This window comes from Protobothrops mucrosquamatus, unplaced genomic scaffold (assembly GCF_001527695.2).
Source record: "Protobothrops mucrosquamatus isolate PMUCROS unplaced genomic scaffold, P.Mucros_1.0 scaffold492, whole genome shotgun sequence".
Taxonomy (NCBI): Eukaryota; Metazoa; Chordata; class Lepidosauria; order Squamata; family Viperidae; genus Protobothrops; species Protobothrops mucrosquamatus.
This window is the reverse complement of record NW_015386810.1, coordinates 445,713-467,534: the sequence shown is the minus strand read 5'-3', so window position 1 is coordinate 467,534 and position 21,822 is coordinate 445,713. Positions and strand designations below refer to the sequence as shown.

The 21,822-nt window shown below is 42.7% G+C and overlaps 1 protein-coding gene across 1 annotated transcript in view; it reads right to left on the bottom strand.

The window, feature by feature from the left end:
• The window catches only part of ITGA5 (integrin subunit alpha 5), a 79,367-nt gene that overhangs the window by 47,026 nt on the left and 10,519 nt on the right, over nucleotides 1-21,822 (bottom strand). Inside the window, exon 2 of the mRNA XM_015816765.1 lies at nucleotides 9,371-9,504. Coding sequence (XP_015672251.1) covers nucleotides 9,371-9,504 — 134 coding nt within the window. The remainder of the gene's footprint in view (nucleotides 1-9,370; nucleotides 9,505-21,822) is intronic.

Genomic DNA, 21,822 nt, shown 5'->3' with positions numbered 1-21,822 from the left:
GCTTCCTTAGCTTTTGAGAAACTCTGCCACATCTGGGTACACTAAACCGTTCTGTGCTGAACAGTGCAAAAATACCCAGAGGTTTCCTGTTGTCTCCCTGCATAATTTAATGATTCTTCCAAAGACTAAATATTATATGTCCTGATCAGCAACTCAAGCAGGAGTTCTACGGTATTAATAAGCACTTTCTAAAAGTACATTTTTTCTGAATGAACTCATCCATTTTTAATTTAGAATGGCGGGGGGTGGGGGGTGGGGGGGTGTCAAAGAGGTACCCCAGTTGTCAGAAATCCCAAAAACCTTGGCCTAGAGATTTTAAGCAATGACCTCAATTTTCCTGATAATTGGTGTCGTTGGTTTCAATCCAGATCTGAAAAGGCATCCCTCCGGCTCTGAATCAAAGAGGTTCACTAGTATTCCCACTGCTCAGTACCAAGGCAACAATCCAGAAGAATAGAGCAATGCATTCTGGGGTCTTGGAATAAGACACCATGTTGTCTTTTTCCTCTCCCCCCCCCCCCCCAAAATCCCATTAGGGAGTGAACTCAGTGAATTGCTGCAGGCCAGGTGCAAGCAATCGAAAGGGTTAGCAGTTATTTCTGGTCTGGAAAGGCCTTTCCACTTCTCTTCCTCCCCTGCCAAAAATTGTGCTTGATTCTATATAATTCTCTCCACTTCCACCCTCCTGCTTTATTCCATTGACACCAGGGCCTGAAAAGTTAAAAAAAAAAAAGGAAAAGAAAACCAAGCAAAACTCTTTCATTGTTTATGATTTCAAAAATCCCACAAGCTGCTCAGAACAGGACTCCAGAAATTCCTTCACTGTTTATTCAGAGAGAGAGAGAGAGAGAGAGAGAGAGAGACAGAGAGAGAGAGAGAGAAATGTCATAATACAATATTGTTTTGCATCTCTCCCGTCCCCCCACCCAAATTTCCCATTGTTTCCCTTTTGGCACAGAAGGGAGGACTCAAAAGAGGGCAAAGAATGGCAGAGGAAGTTCTTGCTCCTTAAAAATGCAGACAGCCCTCGGCATGCCCGCCCTGAAGCCCACCACCACAATCTTTCTGAACATCTTGAACAATCTACATGTCATGGTTCTGACAGATGAAACTACACTACCATTGCTGTAATTCTCCAACTTGTGATCCAAAGCACCCCAAGGCCCCTTGAAACCTTTTCAAGAGTCCTGCATGAAAAGATTAATTCTTTCCCTACACTGTACAGGAGAGTGGAGGGTGCGCTATGATCTAATCTAGCATTCACATCCTGCATCTCTGGACAGCTGCCAGGACCCCACCCCAACACTTGCCCAGTGCCCCCCCCTTTAAAAAGCCAGCAGCTGCCATTTTAGTTTTCCACAATGTTCTTGATTGATATAAAATTGGCAGCATTATAGTCAATGGAAATCAAAGCGGCTTGGGGTTATGGATAGGTAAAAAGGAAGAGACCCATCAGCGGAGAATGAAACTGGTTACTTTGCTCTGGACCTTCACGTATCTAAACCGAAGCTTTGCCAGGATCCACGAGAGGCAACAATAGGCAACCAGACCAATGCCCTATGGCAGGGATAGGCAACCTTGGCTCTTTTATGACTCGTGGACTTCAACTCCCAGAATTCCTGGCTCAGGAATTCTGGGAGTTGAAGTCCACGAGTCATAAAAGAGCCAAGGTTGCCTACCCCTGCCCGATGCGATTTAAGGCCTGTCTTTCCACAGAGGTGGTTAATCTGTGTCTTGCAAGGACATGTGGCCTTCCTACGGTAGCAAGCTTATTTATACAGGTAGTCCTCGACTTATGATCACAATTGAGCTCAAAATTTCTGTTGATAAGTGACTCAGTTGTTAAGTGAATTTTGTCCCATTTTACGACCTTTCTTGCCACAGCTGTGAAGTGAATCACTGAGGTTGTTAAGTTAGTAACATGATTGTAAAGGGAAATTGGCTTCCCCATTGACTTTGCTTGTCAGGAGGTTGTAAAAGGTGATCACGTGACACAGGGACACTGCAACTGTCATAAACCTGAGTTATTTACCAAGCACCTGAATCACATGACCATGGGGATGCTGCAACGGTCGTAAGTGTGAAAAAAACGGTCATAAGGCACTTTTTTCAGTGCCGTTATAACTTTGAACAGTCACTAAATGAACTGTTGTAAATCAAGGACTACCTGTAGTACTCTTTACCGCAGTCGTGTCCAACATGCGGCCCATGGACTCACAAGATCATAAATGTTTAATATTATTGTGTGATTTATATACATTAACTATATATTTTATGTGCAGCCCCAAACACCCAAGACTTCAATCAACATGGCCCAGTCAAGCCAAAAGATTAGATATCCTTGCTCTAGAGCATCTTGATCCAAAACACCTAAGATTTGTGGCCCTTTTTGAAAGCTTGGGGGAGAATTTCACTTTTGCAGAGAGCTTAGTCTCTGCAAGCTACTTTTTTATATAGTTCTAAGGGACAAAATACGTCTCTTAAATTTCTATTAAGGCAGTCATTTCACCACTTAAAACATATCTCCAAAGGATCAAATTATCCATTCCCACCCTTGAGGAATCATGGAACTACTGGACCTGTCCCCCTGTGATCCTCAGTGATAAAAAAGCAACAATAAAAGCAAAGTTGTGTGACCCACAGATGCACAAAACCTGCCCATGTTCTAGCATGTATTGTAGCTGCTTGTGACATACATATATGAGGGTTATCTGACAGTCAAGCTCATTTCTGGCCTGCAAAAATCTGGGTGGCTGTTAGATGATAGTAAAGAGTCATAGAAAACTATTCTTTACTGATCTTTAGTGGTCAGCTGGAATTCTACAGCCCAAGCACGACAAACACGTCTTGTGCACATTCAACAGGGAATGAATTCCCTAAAAGTAAAAAATCTCTGAAGAATCCATAAAAGAGAGAGAGTGAGCAAGGTGTTGGAAGAGGTTTACAATTCCTGCTTTCTCAAAATGCTTAGAGGTAGTGACAGTTGATATGACAATGGCACTGAAAAAAGTTATTTATGACTTGTTCTCTTCTTTGGGCCATTGCAGCATCTCCACGGCCATGTGATCAAAATTCAGATGTTTGACAACTGGCTCACGTCTACGGTGGTTACAGCATCCTGTGGTCATGTGATCGTCTTTTCACATCTTCCCAGATAATTTCCAACAAGCAAAGTTAACGGGGGAAGCTGGATTCACTTAACAAATGCACTGATTTGTTTAACAACCATGGCAAAAAAGTCTAAATTGGGCATGATTCAGTTTAAACAATGCCTTGGTTAGCAATGTAAATTCTGGTCCAACTGGGGTCATAAATTGAAGTTGAGGATTATCTGTTCTGGGCCAATCTGATGCAGCTTGTTTCTTGATTTGCTATTTATATACAATCCCCTTCAGGATCTCTCGCAATCAAGTCAGTTCACCAGACTTATTTAGAGTTGACAGAATAGAAAATTAGCATGTATCCTACCAAACTTTTGCAGCAGAAAGGAGGAGAAAAATGCAAAAACTGTCATCATGAAAAATGAGATCAAAACCTCTATGCTAAGAGCATTTATGTTAGGCCATTATTCCATGGCCTTATTGGACTGTTGGGAGTTTTTGTGTAATTTGTCAAGCCAGGCTCGGCTGACATCACATGTTTGCTCTGTGGGGACACCAAAAAAGATCCAGCAAATATTAAATTCAACACTAATTAGACCTTTTTCCTCCACCTAACAAATTTTCCAGCTTTCCTTGCAGCCTATTTGGTTGGTTTGTTTAATAAATGTGTATGTTTATACGATCAGGTCAGGTTTTCTATTATTAATTAGTTATGGAAGGCTCAATTGATAGAGGTGGTTTAGAATGCTCATTCATTCTCAAGATTTTATTTATTTAAACAATCAATATGGCCAGTTAACAGTACTTTACAGTCTGCAAAGAAACCAGCAAACAAATATACAGTATACAATGTGCCAGAGCCCACTAAAGATAATGTTTATTATTCAAACCATGCAGGTCCTGCTCACCTAACATCCTGCCCATGGCAGATGGAGGAAAAGGAAAGTTTTTTTAAGGCTTTCCATAAGGCTAATGAAGTCAGAATCTTCCCAGTTTCAAGGAAATGCTCTTCAAGAGGGCAAACACCATGGCGGGAAATTCCTTAAACTTCGTTTTTTTAAGCCAGCCTTATTGTACTGATATCTACCCATTCCAGAATCCAATTATTCAGCTTCTATTTTTTTTTCTTCCCTCACACTTGGTGATTCTGCCACAGTTACATCAGTCTACATAAATAAAAGGCCTGCTTCCAACACTGTGAACAGTAGTTGATATAATAAAAATGGAGGATTGCTTCCAACATAGAGGGGTGCCTAGATATTACCAGCAGCCCAGTTCCCCAAGATCAGATTACATTTGCTTCCCAAGGCAGCGATCTGGTTCTGCTGTCTGGCTGAAATCTGATCTCTCTATTTCTGGCCCATTTCCATCAGGGACTGTCCACATTAAGGCTACAATGCCAAGGCAGAGAAATCCAGGGCCAGTTCAGGCAGCCAAAGGTCCAGACCTTTCAAGTGTGCACAAGTGTGTGTGTGTCTCTGTGTGTGAGCGCACACGCACATGTGCATGCTTGAGGCATCTAGAATTCTTCTGCTACACAGAATACATCAGTGGCTACAATATGCAAGTCTCAGCATGTGTAAATTAAAAACAGGCCACTGGCAGAGCACGATCTCAGCACTTATTTTATTCCTAGCGCTATGCAGCATTTGGGATTCAAAAAGAAAATGATTGTTTGGAGTGCGCTGGAGCGCTCAGCTAGCATCCCTCCACAACTCTGCAAAGCAGCTGCATCTTTTCCAGGGATCAGGTGGCTGCTTTCCACAGCTGCAGTGGGATTTGGTGAAGACACTGTTATTTTAAGGAGTCGCCAGCAGCTCACATCTGCACCAAATGTTGTGCCTTCAAATCCAAAGCACTGCCCAGCCCTGTAACTTATGTATGTTCTATGTTTAACCTGAGTTCAGAGTGGCACACTGATCCTCCCCTTTCCCATTTCATCCTTACAACACCCCTTTAAGGTGGGCCTGAAAGAAAAGGATGAGCCTAATTATCTCAACTATGGGAAGGGGCCGTGATTCTGCAGGGCAACTATTTGGACTCCCAGTTCGGTCTTTGGCTTCCTGAGACAGAGCTATAACATCTTGAAGTCTATGCCAGTCGGCAACAACAAGCAAAATGGGATTTGGCGCAAATAAAGCAGCCTCACCTATTTGACATTTGACAAAGTAGACTACAACCTACTAATTGACAAGCTAGAAAAAGGTGGAATAGACAACATCACCACCAGATGGATCTGTAGCTGGCTGACAAACCTCACTCAACGAGTAGTCCTCAACAGCACTACACGGAGAGAAGTAAGCAGTGGGGTACCACAAGATTCCATCTTAGGCCCAGTATTCTTCAACATCTTCATAAATGACTTAGATGAGGGAATTGAAGGGGAACTCATCAAATTTGCAGATGACACCAAACTGACAGGAATAGCCAATACCCCAGAAGTCAAACTCAGGATCCAAAAAGATCTCGACAAACTCGAACAATGGGCCCTATCCAACAAAATGAGTTTCAATGTGGAGAAAAGCAAAGTCCTACACTTAGGCAGGAAAAACAAAAGGCTCAAATACAGATTGGGCGTGACCCAGCTTAAAAACAGTAACTGTGAGAGGGACCTTGGAGTCCTAGTGGACAATCACTTGACTATGAGCCAGCAGTGTGCAGCAGCAACCAAAAAAGCTAATACAATCCTGGGTTGTATAAACAGAGGCACAGAATCAAGATCGCACGAAGTACTAGTACCGCTTTACAAAGCCCTAGTAAGACCACACCTGGAATACTGCAGCCAAATTTGGTCACCATATCACAAAAAAGATGTTGAGGGTTTAGAAAAAATTCAGAGAAGAGCAACTAAGATGATCAAAGGCCTGGAGGCTAAAACATACGAAGAACGGCTGCGGGACTTGGGTTTGGCTAGCCTAAAGAAAAGAAGAAATAGGGGAGACATGATAGCAGTGTTTCAGTATCTGAGGGGCTGCCACAAGGCAGAGGGGGCCAGGTTGTTCACCAAAGCACCAGAGGGAAGGATGAGAAACAATGGTTGGAAACTAATCAAGAAGAGAAGCAACCTGGATTTAAGGAGAAACTTCCTGACAGTGAGGACAATCAACCAGTGGAACAGCTTACCCCCAGAAATCATGGGTGCCCCATCACTGGAGATTTTTAAGAAGAGGCTGAACAATCACCTGTCTGAGACGGTATAGGTTCTCCTGCTTAAATGGGGGGCTGGACTAGAAGACCTCCAAGGTCCCTTCCAGCTCTATTCTATTCTATTGGCAGACAAGAAGAACTTTTACGAATATCAGCCTTTTCAGGCTCAATATTACACTGCACTAATCTGCCTTTCCAGAGATTGTAGGTGTGTGCTATCCTTGGTCCTAAAATTGACCTGACATCCGTTAGAAAAGGTTTTCTCAATCTCAACAACTTTAAGAGGCGTAGACTTTAACCCGAAAGAATTCTGCAGAATCCAGCATGAATTCTGGGAGTTGAAGTTCGTGCGTGTTAAAAGTGGCTGAGGTTGAGAAATGCTGCATTTGAGAGGCAAAATGGTGTCGAGATCAAGGTATTGGGCCAGCATTAGGAAGGCCCAGGTTCAGGTCTATCCTGAGCCACAGAAGCTTCCTGGGCTTTGGACCAGTCATTCTCTCAGCCCAACCTACCTCAGAGAGTTCTTATTGTGAGGAACGTGTGAGGAGAAATGATAAGGCATGCCACCTTGAACTCCTGAAGGAAAGGCAGGATATTAATCTATTGATTTATAGATTTCAGACTATAAATCTATAGGTTTATAGATTAAGTCTATAAACCAGTCTATACATCTATAAATTTATAAAATTATTCTATCGACCAATCTACGCATCTATAAACCTAAGCCTATAAATCAGATTTAGGTCAGTCCCTTATAACAGAAATATTCAAATTTCAGGCCCCTAAAATAATTTCTTCCCATCCCAAAGAAATCTTTGAAGGATGACAGCATCTGGGCCAAATGGTAGGGTAATACAGATAATCCTCAACTTATGACCACATTTGGGCTCAGAGTTTCCATTGTAACTCAATATGGCCATAAAGTGAGTCATCGCATGATTGGAGCAGATTTTACAACCATTTTTATTATTGCTGTTAAGTGAATTGCTGTGATCATTAAACGAATCACATGGTTGTTAAGTGAATCCAGCTTCCCCAATTGACTTTGGTTGTCAGAAGCTGGTAAGAAAAGTTACAAATCGCAAACACATGACCACAAGATGTTGCAACGGTTGTAAATGGGAGCCAGTTGCCAATGCCTAAATTGCAATCACATGATTATAAGGGGGTATGTGACAGTCATAACTTTGAATCATTGTTAAACTAACAGTCATAAGTCGAGGACTATTTGTATCTTCTTATGTTTTTAGCATCAGCACAAACAAGGAGCATAAAACTCTCTCTTCTTACTTCTTGGTTTTGAACAATAAGGCGGAATCCTTATGTAAAAATATGAATCTGATCCCCCTCCTTGACAGTTCTACCCCATTTATCTCCTGCTTAGTAAAGTCAGTTAGGGCAAAAAATCAGGATCCTGACATTCAATAATACTCAATAATACTCATTTCCTTCTGAACTTAGTAGGACCAATTAGTAGCTATTGTTGCTTTATTACATTAAGCTCCCTAGGAAGGAAAAGGGCAGTCCTTTGCTGCTAAGCAACCACAGATAGGCAAGAAGAGTTGTAGCACTCTGAACTTCCTGTTTGCAAGTGATAGTTCAATCAGTTGAGACAGAAAAAAGAATTGAGAGCAGCCACCACCGGCTTGTTGCCTTCCAAATGTACTGCGCTAGAATTGTAGCTGGGGATGTGCTGGGAGTTGCATTCAAATGAGCCAGCAGTGTGTTGCAGCTGTTAAAAAAGCCAACACAGTCCTAGGCTGCATTAACAGAGGGATAGAATCAAGATCACGGCAAGTGTTAATACCACTTTACAATGCCTTGGTAAGGCCACACTTGGAATACTGCATCCAGTTTTGGTCACCACGATGTAAAAAAGATGTCGAGACTCTAGAAAGAGTACAGAGAAGAGCAACAAAAATGATTAGGGGACTGGAGGCTAAAACATTTAAGGAAAGGCTGCTGGAATTGGGTATGTCTAGTTTAACGAAGAGAAGGACGAGGGGGGACATGATAGCAGTGTTCCAATATCTCAGGGGCTGCCACAAAGAAGAGGGAGTCAAGCTATTCTCCAAAGTACCTGAGGGCTTTGGAGAAGCAACGGATGGAAACTAAACAAGGAGAGAAGCAAGCTAGAGCTACGAAGAAATTTCCTGACAGAACAATTAACCAGTGGAACAACTTGCCTCCAGAAGTTGTGGGTGCTCTGACACTGGAAGTTTTAAAAAAGAGATTGGACAACCATTTGTCTGAAATGGTATAAGTTTCCTGCCTGAGCAGGGGATTGGACTAGAAGACCTCTAAGGTCCCTTCCAACTCTGTTATTCTATTCTGTTCTGTTCTATTCTATTCAGAAGGGGCATCAGGTTGGGACAGGCTGACACCTTTGTGGATTTTCATCTAATACTTACTTAGCAAATCTGGCAGACTCTGATGTGGCAATCAATTATAGCTGAACACCCAAAATTTCACTGGACCAAACTCCTTGCACACTTTCCCCCAGCCAGAAATGCCTAGGAGGGGGAGTCCTAGGCCAATGTTAGAACAATTAATGCTTGCAATATCAAACGGAACAAAAACTTTACTCAGATAATCAGTGATAGAGAAATAGGGCCTACAGCTTATAAATGACAATGAATGCCGAGTGCCAGCATTAATAGGCTTGGCAGTCAACATCGGTATCCAATTATATTGTAAGTCTACGTTGCTGGCAGACCTGCTAGGGGCTTCACTCCAGATTAGAGAGAGTAGCAGTAAAAGCTGGCTAGAAATGACAGATTTCCAAACATTTGCTTGGTTTTCTCAACCAACCAATATGGCCAAGCTTTACAAGGCTATTCCCCCTAGAAATACACAAAAGTGCTCTGAAGATAAGACAGGGGCTTGCTAAACTACAATTCCTGGCATCCCTCACTATTGGCTCAGGATGCCTGAATTTATAGTTCAGCAAAATCTGTTGATGTAGGAAAACCACACAGATAAATAAGATCTAAGACAGCAAAAGGAAGAAAATGAGTCTGGGTGGAGTGTGAATTACATCAGGGTCTAGGATATTCAGCTGCAAACTTAGAAGGAAGAACAGGCAGGTAGCTAGCCTTCCCCCCGAGATCGACCCAGCTTACCTTTGCTGCTATCAAATTCAATGGTTGTGCAGCTGTTGTTGCCAAGATGCCAGGGACAATAGAAAACCGCACCTCCTTGCGTAATTTCTGGCTGGCCTGTTTCAGCCTTGGGTGCCCCAACAAGGATGCTGCCACTGAAAGAAAAAAGAGACAGGAGTGAGTACAGGAGACCAATCCAGAAATTCACTATAGTAAAAGCAAAGCAAAACTCTTCTCCAGCTGCTTTTTCTTACAAGCTTGTTACCAACAAACTCATCTGAAACCGACAATGTTAAGTCTTCTATACATGCCAGTGCAGAGTACCGGGGGGAACTGGTAGCTGTAGACTGTAGATGCTGAGCAACATGGAGAGAATAATAGAAGCTGTCTTTTGGTGCACACCTCTCCTGGAGAATAAAACAGTGTTTTCAGACAACTCACCTATATCCCTTTAAATCCCTTCCTATTTAAAGTAAAAGGTGAGAGGCTAAAAATGTCATATCCTTTTGTGTCTCAATAGCTTTCTTTTGGCTGCATTTCCTCCCTCCCTCCCCCCAAAGTCATTATTAGCGAAAAAGTGACAATAACTGAAATAAGTAAATAAAAATAAATATGCATCTTTGAGAGTGATATTTTTAAAACCGTAGGATTTGGTTGGCCACAAAAGACAATAGAAACTGAGAAAAGAAATTTAGTCTGTGATCAGGACCCTTGTCTTTCAGAGAGCTATTCCTCACTACCCCAGTATAACAAACTTTTGTTTAGGCCTTATTATGGTTTTCACTTAAATATGCAGAAAATGTTTCTAATCCACCTGATAACAAATCTGAGTTTAAAGGTAGAAAAGTAATGCCTGGTTTAGTACTCTGATTAATGCGTAACATTTTTCCAAAGCTTTGCAAAATCAGAAGCAGCTAGGAACAAAAATGGGTCAAGTTCACTTTGAATTAAGAATGTATAGTAATTTTGAACTGGAATGAACGGGTTTTTTTTACAGAAGCTTGAGCCTTGGAACAGAAAATTAGATTAGGACAAGTTGCCGCCTACAACAGCTTGGTCAGGATCTGGCCTGAGCATCTGCTGAACAATGCAGAGGAATGAAAGCAAGCTGTCAATGCTGCTAACATTGGATGTTCTTGCTTTAACAACATATGAAGATGCAGCTTTTTTTCTTTCTTATGCTTTACTCTTAGAATTAGATGATGCTGTGGGAGGAGGCGGAATGTGGTGGGAGTTAGTTAGACATAACAATATTGTACTAGTGTGTGAATTCAGAGCTTGAAATAAGAGATGATAAGAATTGGCGGGTTAGAAATCAGGAGGGAAAGCCTGCAATTCAAACTAATTGGAGAATGTGATTTATGACTGTTAATTGGAGGAGGGAATTGTGCTTTGATACTATGTGCTCAGGGGAGGGGAATTCAGATTTTGGCTTCATACTAGCCGATGCCATGCAACTTGAATAAAGATTCTTTAAGGTAAGCAATGCCTCGAAGTTCTTTGAAGAGTTTCATCTGTCGGAACCATGACACAAGCAGCACTGCATTTCCCATCCCTTGGCAATTTGATAGCCAGTCTCCCCCTTGTATGATCTGACCAATATCCCTCATTTAATGATCTCCCCCCCTTTTTTCCCAATAAGGGATAAAAAAATCTGAGGAATAAGCAAAAAGAAAGATAGCGCTTAATGGGTCATCCTTGAGGAAGTCAAGATAGGAATTCTGGACATCATCTAATGAGGCAACAAACTGGGAACCAGTGGCATAGATCACATTCTTCAAGGGGCAATTCAAGGCAGACCAGATGGAGTCCTTTCTCTCAATACTTTACTGACTCCTAACCCCAATCCCTTTCAAATAGGGACGGGGCGGGGGGGAAGCAGACTGGATTATGGGCTAAAGTGACTTACCTTCCAGTTTAATTGTAACTCCTAAGCAGGGCTTTTTTTGTCATAGAACGCCCAGAACGGGAGTTCCAGCACCTTTTTTGGATGGAACCTTATAGGGTAGGCAAGGCGGGTTGTATAACATGTGTGAGTTCCGGCACCTTTTTTTTTTTTTTTTACAAAAAAAAAGCACTGCTCCTAGGTGCATCTAAATTGAACTGAAGCCATTCTAAGCACCAGACCTTCTGCCAAGGAATTGTTTTTGTGTGATGGTGTTATGATCTCTGCTCTGGTTTGCAAACAAGACGCCTCAAGAGGCCTCGTGACTATTAAATCCATGCAGTGTTATCAGCTTAGACCTCCCCAGGGAGACTCTTTGCCCTCCCTCTTACCTCTTGCAATGCACCTTCCCCTAGGTGAGAACTGACAGATAGGTCCCTTTCTTTTAGAATACCTGCAGATTGGTTAGTATCTTTGGATTGTATGTGAGGAACAGGTTGTGTAAAATGGAGGCACATTTACTCCAGGCTTCTCCTCCTTCTTGGCTCCCCAATTCTTGACTACCTCCCTATTTCCCTTCAAACTACCCTCTCCACCCCCTACTCACATCCTCCCCCTCCGTAAAATTCCCTGGTGCAGGACAAAGGATCCTTGTGCAGGCAGTCAGGTGTATGGTTCAGCAGCTGCAAGCAAGCAGCGAATCCACCCCTCTTGGGGCCCACAAGGCCTGGGAAAGAGCTTAAAATACTGCATAGTGGCCGAGGAAGTCCCACAGTAGGAAAGCAGAGAGGACAGGCAGAATAGTAAGGAGAATCTCTGCCTCGGCAGGCTCCTTCCTGTAAACCTGCCAGATGCATTTGATGCTAAAGCGGATCTATGGGAGCTCCAAACCGTCTCCCATTTCAATCTCTGCGGGGGAGCCGGCGGCCGAATACTAGCCAAGGCAGGCGTAATTGGGAGAAATGTGCAAAGATTCCCAGCCTGTCTTCAAACTTTGACAGAAAACCTCATACCTCTGAGAACCTGAAGAATTATAAATCTAGGATGAAGAGAAACTGGGATGAAAAGCGGAAACCGAAAAAGAGGAGCAAATTCCCCTCTACAAAATTAGTTTCGCAGCCTAGAGCAACATGTATCAATGATATCAAGCATAGCTTTACCTACAGGGCAAGTCAAACCTCAGAGTAACAGAGTTGGAAGGGACCTTGGAGGTCTTCTAGTCCAACCCCCTGCTCAGGCAGGAAGCCCTAGAGCATTTCAGACGAATGGCTGCCCAACCTCTTCTTAAAAACTTCCAGTATTGGAGCATTCACAAGTTCTGGAGGGAAGTCGTTTGACTGATTCCTTGTTCTCACTGTCAGGAAAATTCTCCTTAGTTCTAGGTTGCTTCTCTCCCTGATTAGTTTCCAACCATTGCCATGTATCTCCCTGTAGTACACTCTCTCCAGCTCAAAATCAATGTAGCAGGATACACAAAATGTGAACAAAGGGACTTGGATGCAAACGTTCTGCAGGATTCCTAAATGGAGTTTGATGTCTTCTGTAATTGGCATTGCAAACATTAACACCTGGAGAAGTGCTATGGAGTTTGACTCTTAGGCAGAACCACCAGACTGAACCAGATCTCAGGAGCCAAGACCTTCTGCCATTGAATAGCACAATCAGTATCTCTGATCTGGATTGAGCCTGGGTGGAGAATCTCTCATTTATCACAATCCGGAGTGTAGCAGGAGTGCCACCTCTCCCAACAGTGCTAAGGGTAAGACAACAACAAAGGAATTCTTTCCCACAGAATGCAAAATTACTTTTTATTTGTTATTAATGAATAATGAATTAGAATGCCGCTAAAGGCTGTGCGCTACTGTAAATCACTTTTAAAAAAACCTTTCTTAATAAAGGATTACAGTAATATGGAAGATCATGTTTGGACTTGCAATCTATATTAATAATTAAAGTACAAGATCCGGGAGGGGAAGTGAGATAATGAAGCATGCTCTTCTAGATAAGATATCACTAGTCTGAGCTCTTGCAGATTATCAAAGTAGGAGTTAAGATTTAAATTCAATGTCTACTCCTAATTCAGCATTTAGGAGTTTGGTTATACTTCAGAGCATTGAGAATGGGATCCAAAGGCAGGCTTGATTCCACCCCCCCTTATCCAATGCATCAACCAGATTCTCTATTAACCTTCCTGTAAGTAAACATTACAACCTGTCATGTCTGAGGTCTTTATCTACTCTCTGTTTGCTGAGCCCCTCCTGCCCCAGCTAATCTTCTTGGCACCAAGACAGGCAGTAGAGACATCAGAATTCATCCACTCTCCCCTCTTTGGGCATGCAGGTGCACACTACACAGAACAGCTGAGGGTCAAGAGGTAACACCAGCACTGAGGAACAAAGGTCTTCCTTCATATAAACTACTCTGGTGCGACAGAAGGTAAACATCCACCACACAGTAGAGCAGAGAAAACTGTATGCACACAACAGAAAGTCAGCCATGCATCTCAGTAAGCTTGATGCAAGGGAAGAGGTTATTGATATTATCACATGAGAACCAAATATAGGTAAGTTCCTGCAGCAGCTGGATTCCAGGAGATTTTACTCTTCTGGATTATAACATTTACACCGCTCTTCCCCAGCGGGATGGCCCTTAAGACAGAGGAACGATATTCTGGATTCCCAACTAGCACTCTTACTTTTCAAGACTTCTAATCCCAACACAGCTGGAGGGCAGCAAGCTGGAGATGGTTATTACTTTTCATATCACCTTTGATGGAGTGGAGAGATCATACTGATTGCTCTTCCCCTTTGGGAATTGGATTTCTTGCTCACCTGTAGCATTAATAGCTCACTTTTATTTTGTGAACAGCTTGTTGCAAAAGGATGGCTAGAAACCATGCCTCTCAGTACCTATTTCTGGGCTAAGGTTAATAATAGCTGAAAAGGGCAGCACCTGAAGGCTTCCCACAGACATCTGCTTAGAAGCTGTGGGAAAGCAGGACACTCAATTAAAGGATAGGCTTCTGCTATAATCTAGCCGGGGTCTTAAAGAGCATCAGGAAATATCTACCATTTTTCTCAGTCTGGTCTCCAGATGTTGCATACACTGCAATTCCCAATGTCCCCATTATAAGACTCAAGTTTGGTGAAAATCAGTAACTAAGCGCTTTTGAAACAAAGTGGCTACTTGCAGGTCTTTCAAACTACAACTCCTTAGATAGGAGAAACAGAATGGCAAATGAGCAGGAATTTCAACCAAACATGGCTACCTCTAGGGAAAGCACCAGGTTGCCTGTCCTGCATAATCTGAACTAAGGGGGAAGGTCTGTAGCTCCATGCTCCTGACAGTCACTTCTGGGGGCAGCATTGGCAACTGAGACCCTTGCCAGCAACTGCAGACACGAACAATCTTCCACACAAGAAGAGCTTATAAAATAGAGATCAGGGAGTAGTCCAGGAGGAGCTGTCTACAAGAGCTCTGCAATACTTTGAAGACCATAAAGTCCTTTAGGACAGAGGTCCCCAACCTTTTGGACACCAGGGACCGGTTATGTGGAGAGAGGTTTTTCCGTGGACCGAAGGGGGCGTGGTTTTCTGTGCTGTCTGCATCTTGTGGATGGGGCTTTCCTTGTTTGTGTGGACCAGTTGCTGGCAGGCTGCAGCCCGGTACTGGTCCATGGACCAGAGGTTGGGGACCCCTGCTTTAGGACACCCAAGGAGGCTTGCACAGCCCCTACTTGCAATCAACTGCAACTTTTCCCAGGATTGCAGTGTTCCGGAAAACACTGATTTTGTGGAAGAAAGAACAGACAAATACTACTTGAGTGGCCCAGATGCTAAGCATCTTTGTTTGGGGTCGTGAAACACTTGCACAGATCTAAGCAGGACCTCTTTTTACCTCCAAGCAAAACAGGACAAAATGGCAGCATTTTCATTCCCTCGCTCCACAAGAATGTAATGATACAGGATTATTTTCTGAGAGGAAAAAGGAAACTTTACACAGTGGCATTGATAAGAGACCCCAGGTTTCGTTAAAATGCTAAAAGCAGTGCTATGGCACAAACTCTACCCCTTTCCTGCGGTGCATGGCCAATGGTGCATGAAAAAGGCAGAGGATATTGCATCATGTTGGCACGGTGATCCTTTCATCCCTTTGATACCTCCCCCAGCCACAGATGATTTTGGTCTTAGGTCATACTCCTTCATCCCGGTGCAGCTTGCCCATCACATGATCAATGGGTTGTGGGGCAGGTGGCCCAGGTTGCCTACTGCTGCTGCATAGTAACATATAAGTTAACACAACATAGCAGCCTCTGTGTGGGCTGGCTCTCTCTTTTTCCAGACACTATGAAAGACTTTTTTTTTTAAAAAGAGAAAGATTCAGAAGGTTTCTGAAGGTTCAGTTCCTCTATTGCAAAAAGACCGCTGTTTCCTATGTATCTTGTCAACAGAAAAGTTGCCTTCCTGATCATAACAGGAAGATGTACAAGCTGTACACAACCTTAAGGCTGCCTTAAGAGGATTGGTTTGCTGATCCTTTACATCCCAGGCAAAACATGAGACTATATGCAAAACCATGATGATTATGTAGAATATAATCTCAAGTTGGCAAGAACAGAGAACGTTCCCACAAATATGATCCATGTTGCTTTTATGTTTGTTTCGTACTGGGGTCCAATAATTTGTCCCCTGCTTCCTATATCGTATGGAGAGGCATTCTTTGGCTATACAGTACTTTCACTGTTGAATTCTACTGCAAAAAATATGAACATACAATATTCTAGAAATAACAGAAGATATTAGCCTAGGATGGGTTTCAAAGAGAAGGATTAGGTTGGTACGCCAATGAACTTCTATGCGATTTATATTTTATCATAACATAGATAATACTTGGTTTATAGATTCATTTTATTACTTTGGGGCACTTCAGACATGTGGCCTCCCTTTGAGCTCTTTGGAGTTCAAATAGAGAAAAACTTAATCCCGTCCACTGCCCACACAAGACTCAGCCCTTTGACCTGCCCCTGGGAGAGATGTACTCTGCTTCTACTTTCAAAGAGGAAAGGCTTCTGTGATCAGAAAAACTGTCAGATGAACTGGGGAAATGTTCAACGCATAAAACAAAATTAACTCTGTGGACACATTTCTCAGAATCCTGAATGTAACCAGCCAAGCTATATTTTGTTGAAGAAATAGGCAGTAGCAACATTTTTAGCTAAGGTGCCTAGTCCTGTATAATCCTGAGTTATAGTTCAGTTGCTAAGTCATGTCCAACCCTTCACAACCTCAAGGACCATAGCATGCCAGCACCCCCTTCCTCCCCACTGCATCAATGACACTATCTAACCATCTCATCCTCTGCTGTCTCCTTCTGCTTTTGCCTTCAAAACAAAAGACTGTCAGGCTCAGCATTTCAGTATAAAAGTTCATGCCAGTGTGGGCTAGTGGTTAGAGAGCCCCGTTTGAAATAGAGGAATCCTGGTTCAGGTTCCCATTTAGCCAATAAAACGTCTGGCTGGTATTTGAACAATCATCATCATCTCTATGTTCAGTTACTCTTAAAAAAAGTATTATTATTATATTGTTATAAGACCTACATAATACGTTACATTTCTTTGATACACTGGTATTTAAAAGTGTTGACTAGCGATTATATGCCACTTTAATCTTTACATGACTTATACCATTAAAGATTTAAAGAGGTATTATATCAGCATTAACTATGATTTAAAATGTTGATGTTAAACATAAGATTATTTTGCTTTTACAGCCAAAGTTGAACATTAAGTAACAGCTGCAAATCACAGCAAAATATCTGTTGTACAACAAAGGCTTCTGTCTTAAGCTGATTTCTTATTATTAAGATATGAGGGGGGGGAAGAATATTGACAAAGCAAAATAGGAAACAATAACTAATCATATAGAGGTGTTGCGGAGGACAAAGAAGAGTGAAGAGGAATTCTATCCACCCCCCTGTATTCTTTGGCACTGAGGCACAACAGAAATGTATGAGGCAAATAAAAGTGCACCACTTCATATGACTCTAGGAAGAATGAGCTCTGCTCCCTCTGGAGCTTACCCAAGTGACTGTTGAAAATCACAATGGCAAAGAATTAATACTGCCGTTTCCATTCTGAGGGAAGAAAGGTACTGGAATTGTATTGAAGAGCCCAAAAATGACACTAGAAAAGTAATATCTACTTAAATCAAGCTTGACCCTTTGGGATTTCACATGACACATCTATATAGTTATCTTAGTAACAATATGGAAGCATTTGCCACTGTTTCCCCCACCAAACTACAGAATCCTCTTTCTTTAATCCACTCTTTATCTTCTTTAATCAACTTGATCCTGCACACTCCCTTGTGCTCACCACCATCCCTTTGCCCCCCCCCCCCACTTCTCAGTCTTCCCAAAGCAGCTAATTGTGGTTGCTAGTCATCCAGAAGTGACCATCTAGCTATATATACTTGCTATATAATCTTCCACTTTTCTTGGGACCTCTTTTGGCCCAAAGCTATGCTCACATGATCAACCTTCTCCAAACTGGCATCTCCATGAAATTTTGGGACTACAATGCTGGCGATGTTTTGGAGAGGTTAGCTGAGAATCCTGCTTCCTGAGGAAGCCACTCAATTCAGTTCTAGCTCAGTAAAAGGAATCTTATTTAGGAGGAAATGGTACAAAAACAGTGGCTGTGTCCTGGTCTCAAATGGGAACATGTGAGCGATGCACAGTAATTAGGAGACCAAAGAAAGCGGTAATAAAACCAAACTCCAATACTTTCAGAGCCAGTGTTCTGAGTGAATAAGCCATCATCTCATGATCTAACTCACTGTGAAAAATTGCTTCCAGAAACCGACACACAATCATCTTACATGCTGTATCCTATCCGGACTTTTGAAAGATGTGGGAAAGCAATGAATTTATTTTCTGGGATAGCGATGCCAAATCAAACCCAAGCTTTGGGGTTTCAGCTTTCTACTTTCAAGAAGTTCATTCCACATCCATAAACCCATTCCCATATTATAGTGGTCTCATAAAAACACAGGATACCCATCTTTCTACTTTTGCTCATTACATTTGCCTGTGTATAGCAAGAGGTAACAACTTTACACCCTGTTATATTCATTTCTCTTGTTTACTGGTATCATCCATACACAGGGCACTGCTTCCAACCAAGGCGAATATACGGTACATGATTTGTGATAGGTTAACTTATGTTTAATAGACTAGTTAAATCAATTCTTGTTAAAGACTTCCATCCTTGTTAAGACATGAATGGAAACCACATGGCCACAATGGGTGGGTACGAGTGGATGGAAACCATATTCAAGAGAAAAGCCAGCATGTGCCCATGGGGCATCAGCAAGGAGCAACTGTTCTTCACTATTGTATGATTTCTGACAAGCAACCCCAAAGTGGTTGCTATTACACTTTCAGCAACATATACCTTTATTTTGCAAAGGATTTGGGGAAATGTTTTCTGTTTATCTAGGTCCTGGCTGGCTCAGGAATTCTGGGAGTTGAAGTCCACAAGTCATAAAAGAGCCAAGGTTGCCTACCCCTGATCTAGGTCTTGTCAGGTGTGGGGGAAGTGTCTTCATTCTCACTCTTTGTATCTAACTTCTCTTGGAGGTATCAGGGGCACTTTTGACCCGCCACTGATTTCATTGGGCAGTGTGGTGGGCTTGTCAGCTGGATAGCCAGCAGCCCAGGTTTGAGACCCAAGCACCATGCAACAGGGTGAGCTCCTGTCCTTGCCCCAGCTGTTGCCAACCTAGAAATTTGAAAGCACGCTAATGAAAGTAGATAAATAGGTACCACTTTGGTGGGAAGGTAACAGTGCTCCGTGACATCATGCTGGCCACATGACCGTGGAAATGTCTTTGGATAGCACTTGCTCTATGGCCTTGAAATGGAGATGAGCACTGGCCGCTAAAGTCGGCACCAACTAGCAGAGTAAAATCTGCAGGGACTCCTTGCTGATTTCATTATGGAATTTATTCTCACTTAGGGCTCCACAGATGAGATTTAGGGGGGGAGGATTAATTTTAGGATACTTCCACCCATAGGGACAATTTTCTGTTTCCTAAAGTTTCTCAATCAGGGTCATTACAATTATTATTAAGGCTGGACAATGCTTTGGATTAATAGGATACTTCAAAGAGTGTGTGTAAAGCAGCTGTCTTTTTCTGGATTATGTTTGCAGCTGCAACCCAGACCTAGAGAAAGATACATTTCATCTGCTGGAGCACCTAGGGTCAATGCCCATGCAATGCTCAAACCCTCCCTTCTCCTTCAAAAGCACTTCTCTGTCAAAAAGCCCTGATTTACCTTTAAATTATTACACATTTTGCCTGGTGTTCTACTTTGCTTTGTAACCCAATTGTGATTGTTGTGACACCCCCCAACCCCCAACAAGATCCTTTAGCCTAATGGCCAGGCTACAAATATTTCAAATATTAAAAAAAATAAGAACTCCCATTTTTTCCCCTGTGGACACAATGGTGCTGTGATATACAGGAATTTAAAAATGTGCCACGGTGAATGTACTGCAAAAAACCAGCTAGGACTTAAAAAGAAACACCTTTGTTCTCACCTATCAGGAATGCAGCAGCAGCAGCAGCTAACTCTGCAAAGGCCGTCTGAGGATGGGGGAGCAAGGAATGGGGAAAGATACTCACAGCCATCCAAAAACAAGGGGGAGTAAAGTCATTAAGTGTGGCATGCAAGACTGAGATGCACCACTGATCACAGGTGAGTGAGTCATGAAGGACTTATGCTCAGATGAACTGCCCAGTCGGGAGCTGCCGTCTCAAAGGACAGGTGTTGCTTTGTACAGGTGGGTTTGCTCAGCCCCAGATACTTCCTTCCAACCCAGTCATCAAAAAAAGTATCCCACTGACTTTTCATTCCCATCAGCAACAGGTCTAGCTATCTCCACGTACGTTGGGAGGCAAAACACTTCGTTAAATGCTTTGTTTATAACAAGTTTCCATTTTAAAGGCAGCCTGGCAGGGGGTCCTTGGTGCTCTCTGAGCTTGCTTGTTTTCTTGCAGACGTTTCATTACCCTAACTAGGTAACATCATCAGTGCTGATGTTACCTAGTTAGGGGAGTTAGAGGTTGATGTTACCTAGTAAGGGGTTGATGTTACCTAGTTAGGGTAATGAAATGTCTGCAAGAAAACAAGCAAGCTCAGAGAGCACCAAGGACCTGTCATTTTAACCCTGAGCTACAAATATTCTCCTTTATTGGGTCTGCTAGTTCCCTATAAATTCTGGGTCCAATTCCTTCAGATGTAAGAGGGGCTCGCCAACCAGGAAAACAAGCTGATAAGCAGACTGGCTTCTACTTAGACGGCCAAAGGCTTCCTCCTCATCACGGCCTGCCACAATCTGGGCCCCCCTTGGTCACATGCCAGGAGGCCAAATAAATCTGACAGTGGGGTTGTGCAGGCCCTGGGGCCATGGCCATTCTCTTGAAGAGGACTGCTGTTCTCAGGTGGGTGAATCAATAGCTCGAACTAAGCAGCACTGGTTAATCTGCAACCTGTTGGAAAGGCCACCGGTCTCCTGCAAGGCCTTTGAAGATAATAATGGCATGTAAAGAGAGCTAAATGTTTTCCTGGGAAAGGGAACACAGCTTGTTTTCAGAGCTATAAAGGAATACGGAAGGCTGCAGCTCAGTGACAAGAGGGGCTGCTTTTAAATTTTTTTTATCATCCCGCCTTTATTATTTTTTTATAAACAGCTCAAGGCATATGAACACATCTAATACAGGTAGTCCTCGCCTTTCATTTAATAACCAAAGTTACAGTGGTACTGAAAAAAGTGACCGTTTTTCACACTTAGGACTGTTGCAGCATCCCCAGGATCTTGTGATCAAAATCTGGACGCTTGGCAACTGACTCATATTTATGACGGTTGCAAGTGTCCTTGGGTCATGCGATCCCCTTCTGGCAAGTAAAGTCAATGGAAAGCCAGGTTTACTTTAAAACTGTGCTGCTAACTTCACAACTGCAGTGATTCACTTAACAACTGTGGCAAGAAAACTGTCACATTTAGTGACAGCAATTTTGGGCTCATCTGTGGTCACTAGTCAAGAACTACCTGTATTCCTTCTTTCTCCTATTTTCCCCACAAAACAATTACTACAAGGAAGTTGGGTGGAGAGAGAGTGACAGGCCAAGATCACCCAGCTGGCTTGCGTGGCTAAGGTGGGATTAGAAATCACAATCTCCTGGTTTCTAGCCTGGTGCCTTAACCACTAGCATGGCTGGTTCAGGAATTCTGGGAGTTGAAGTCCACGAGTCATAAAAGAGCCAAGGTTGCCTACCCCTGCACTAGTCTACAGAAGCCCCAGGGTCAATATCTAGCACTTCCACGTGGTGTCCACGAAATGCAAAACTTCCAGAGGCTACCAAGTTGTTTACTCTCAGGTAGGTTCCATACATTAAGATGCACCAGTGGTCTGATCCAATATAAAGGAAATTCATTCTAGCTGCTGCTCTCTGAATGCACTTCATGAATAGGAAGATGCAAGTTGCCTCCAAAAACATGAGACACAATAAGTTCATTGGGAGC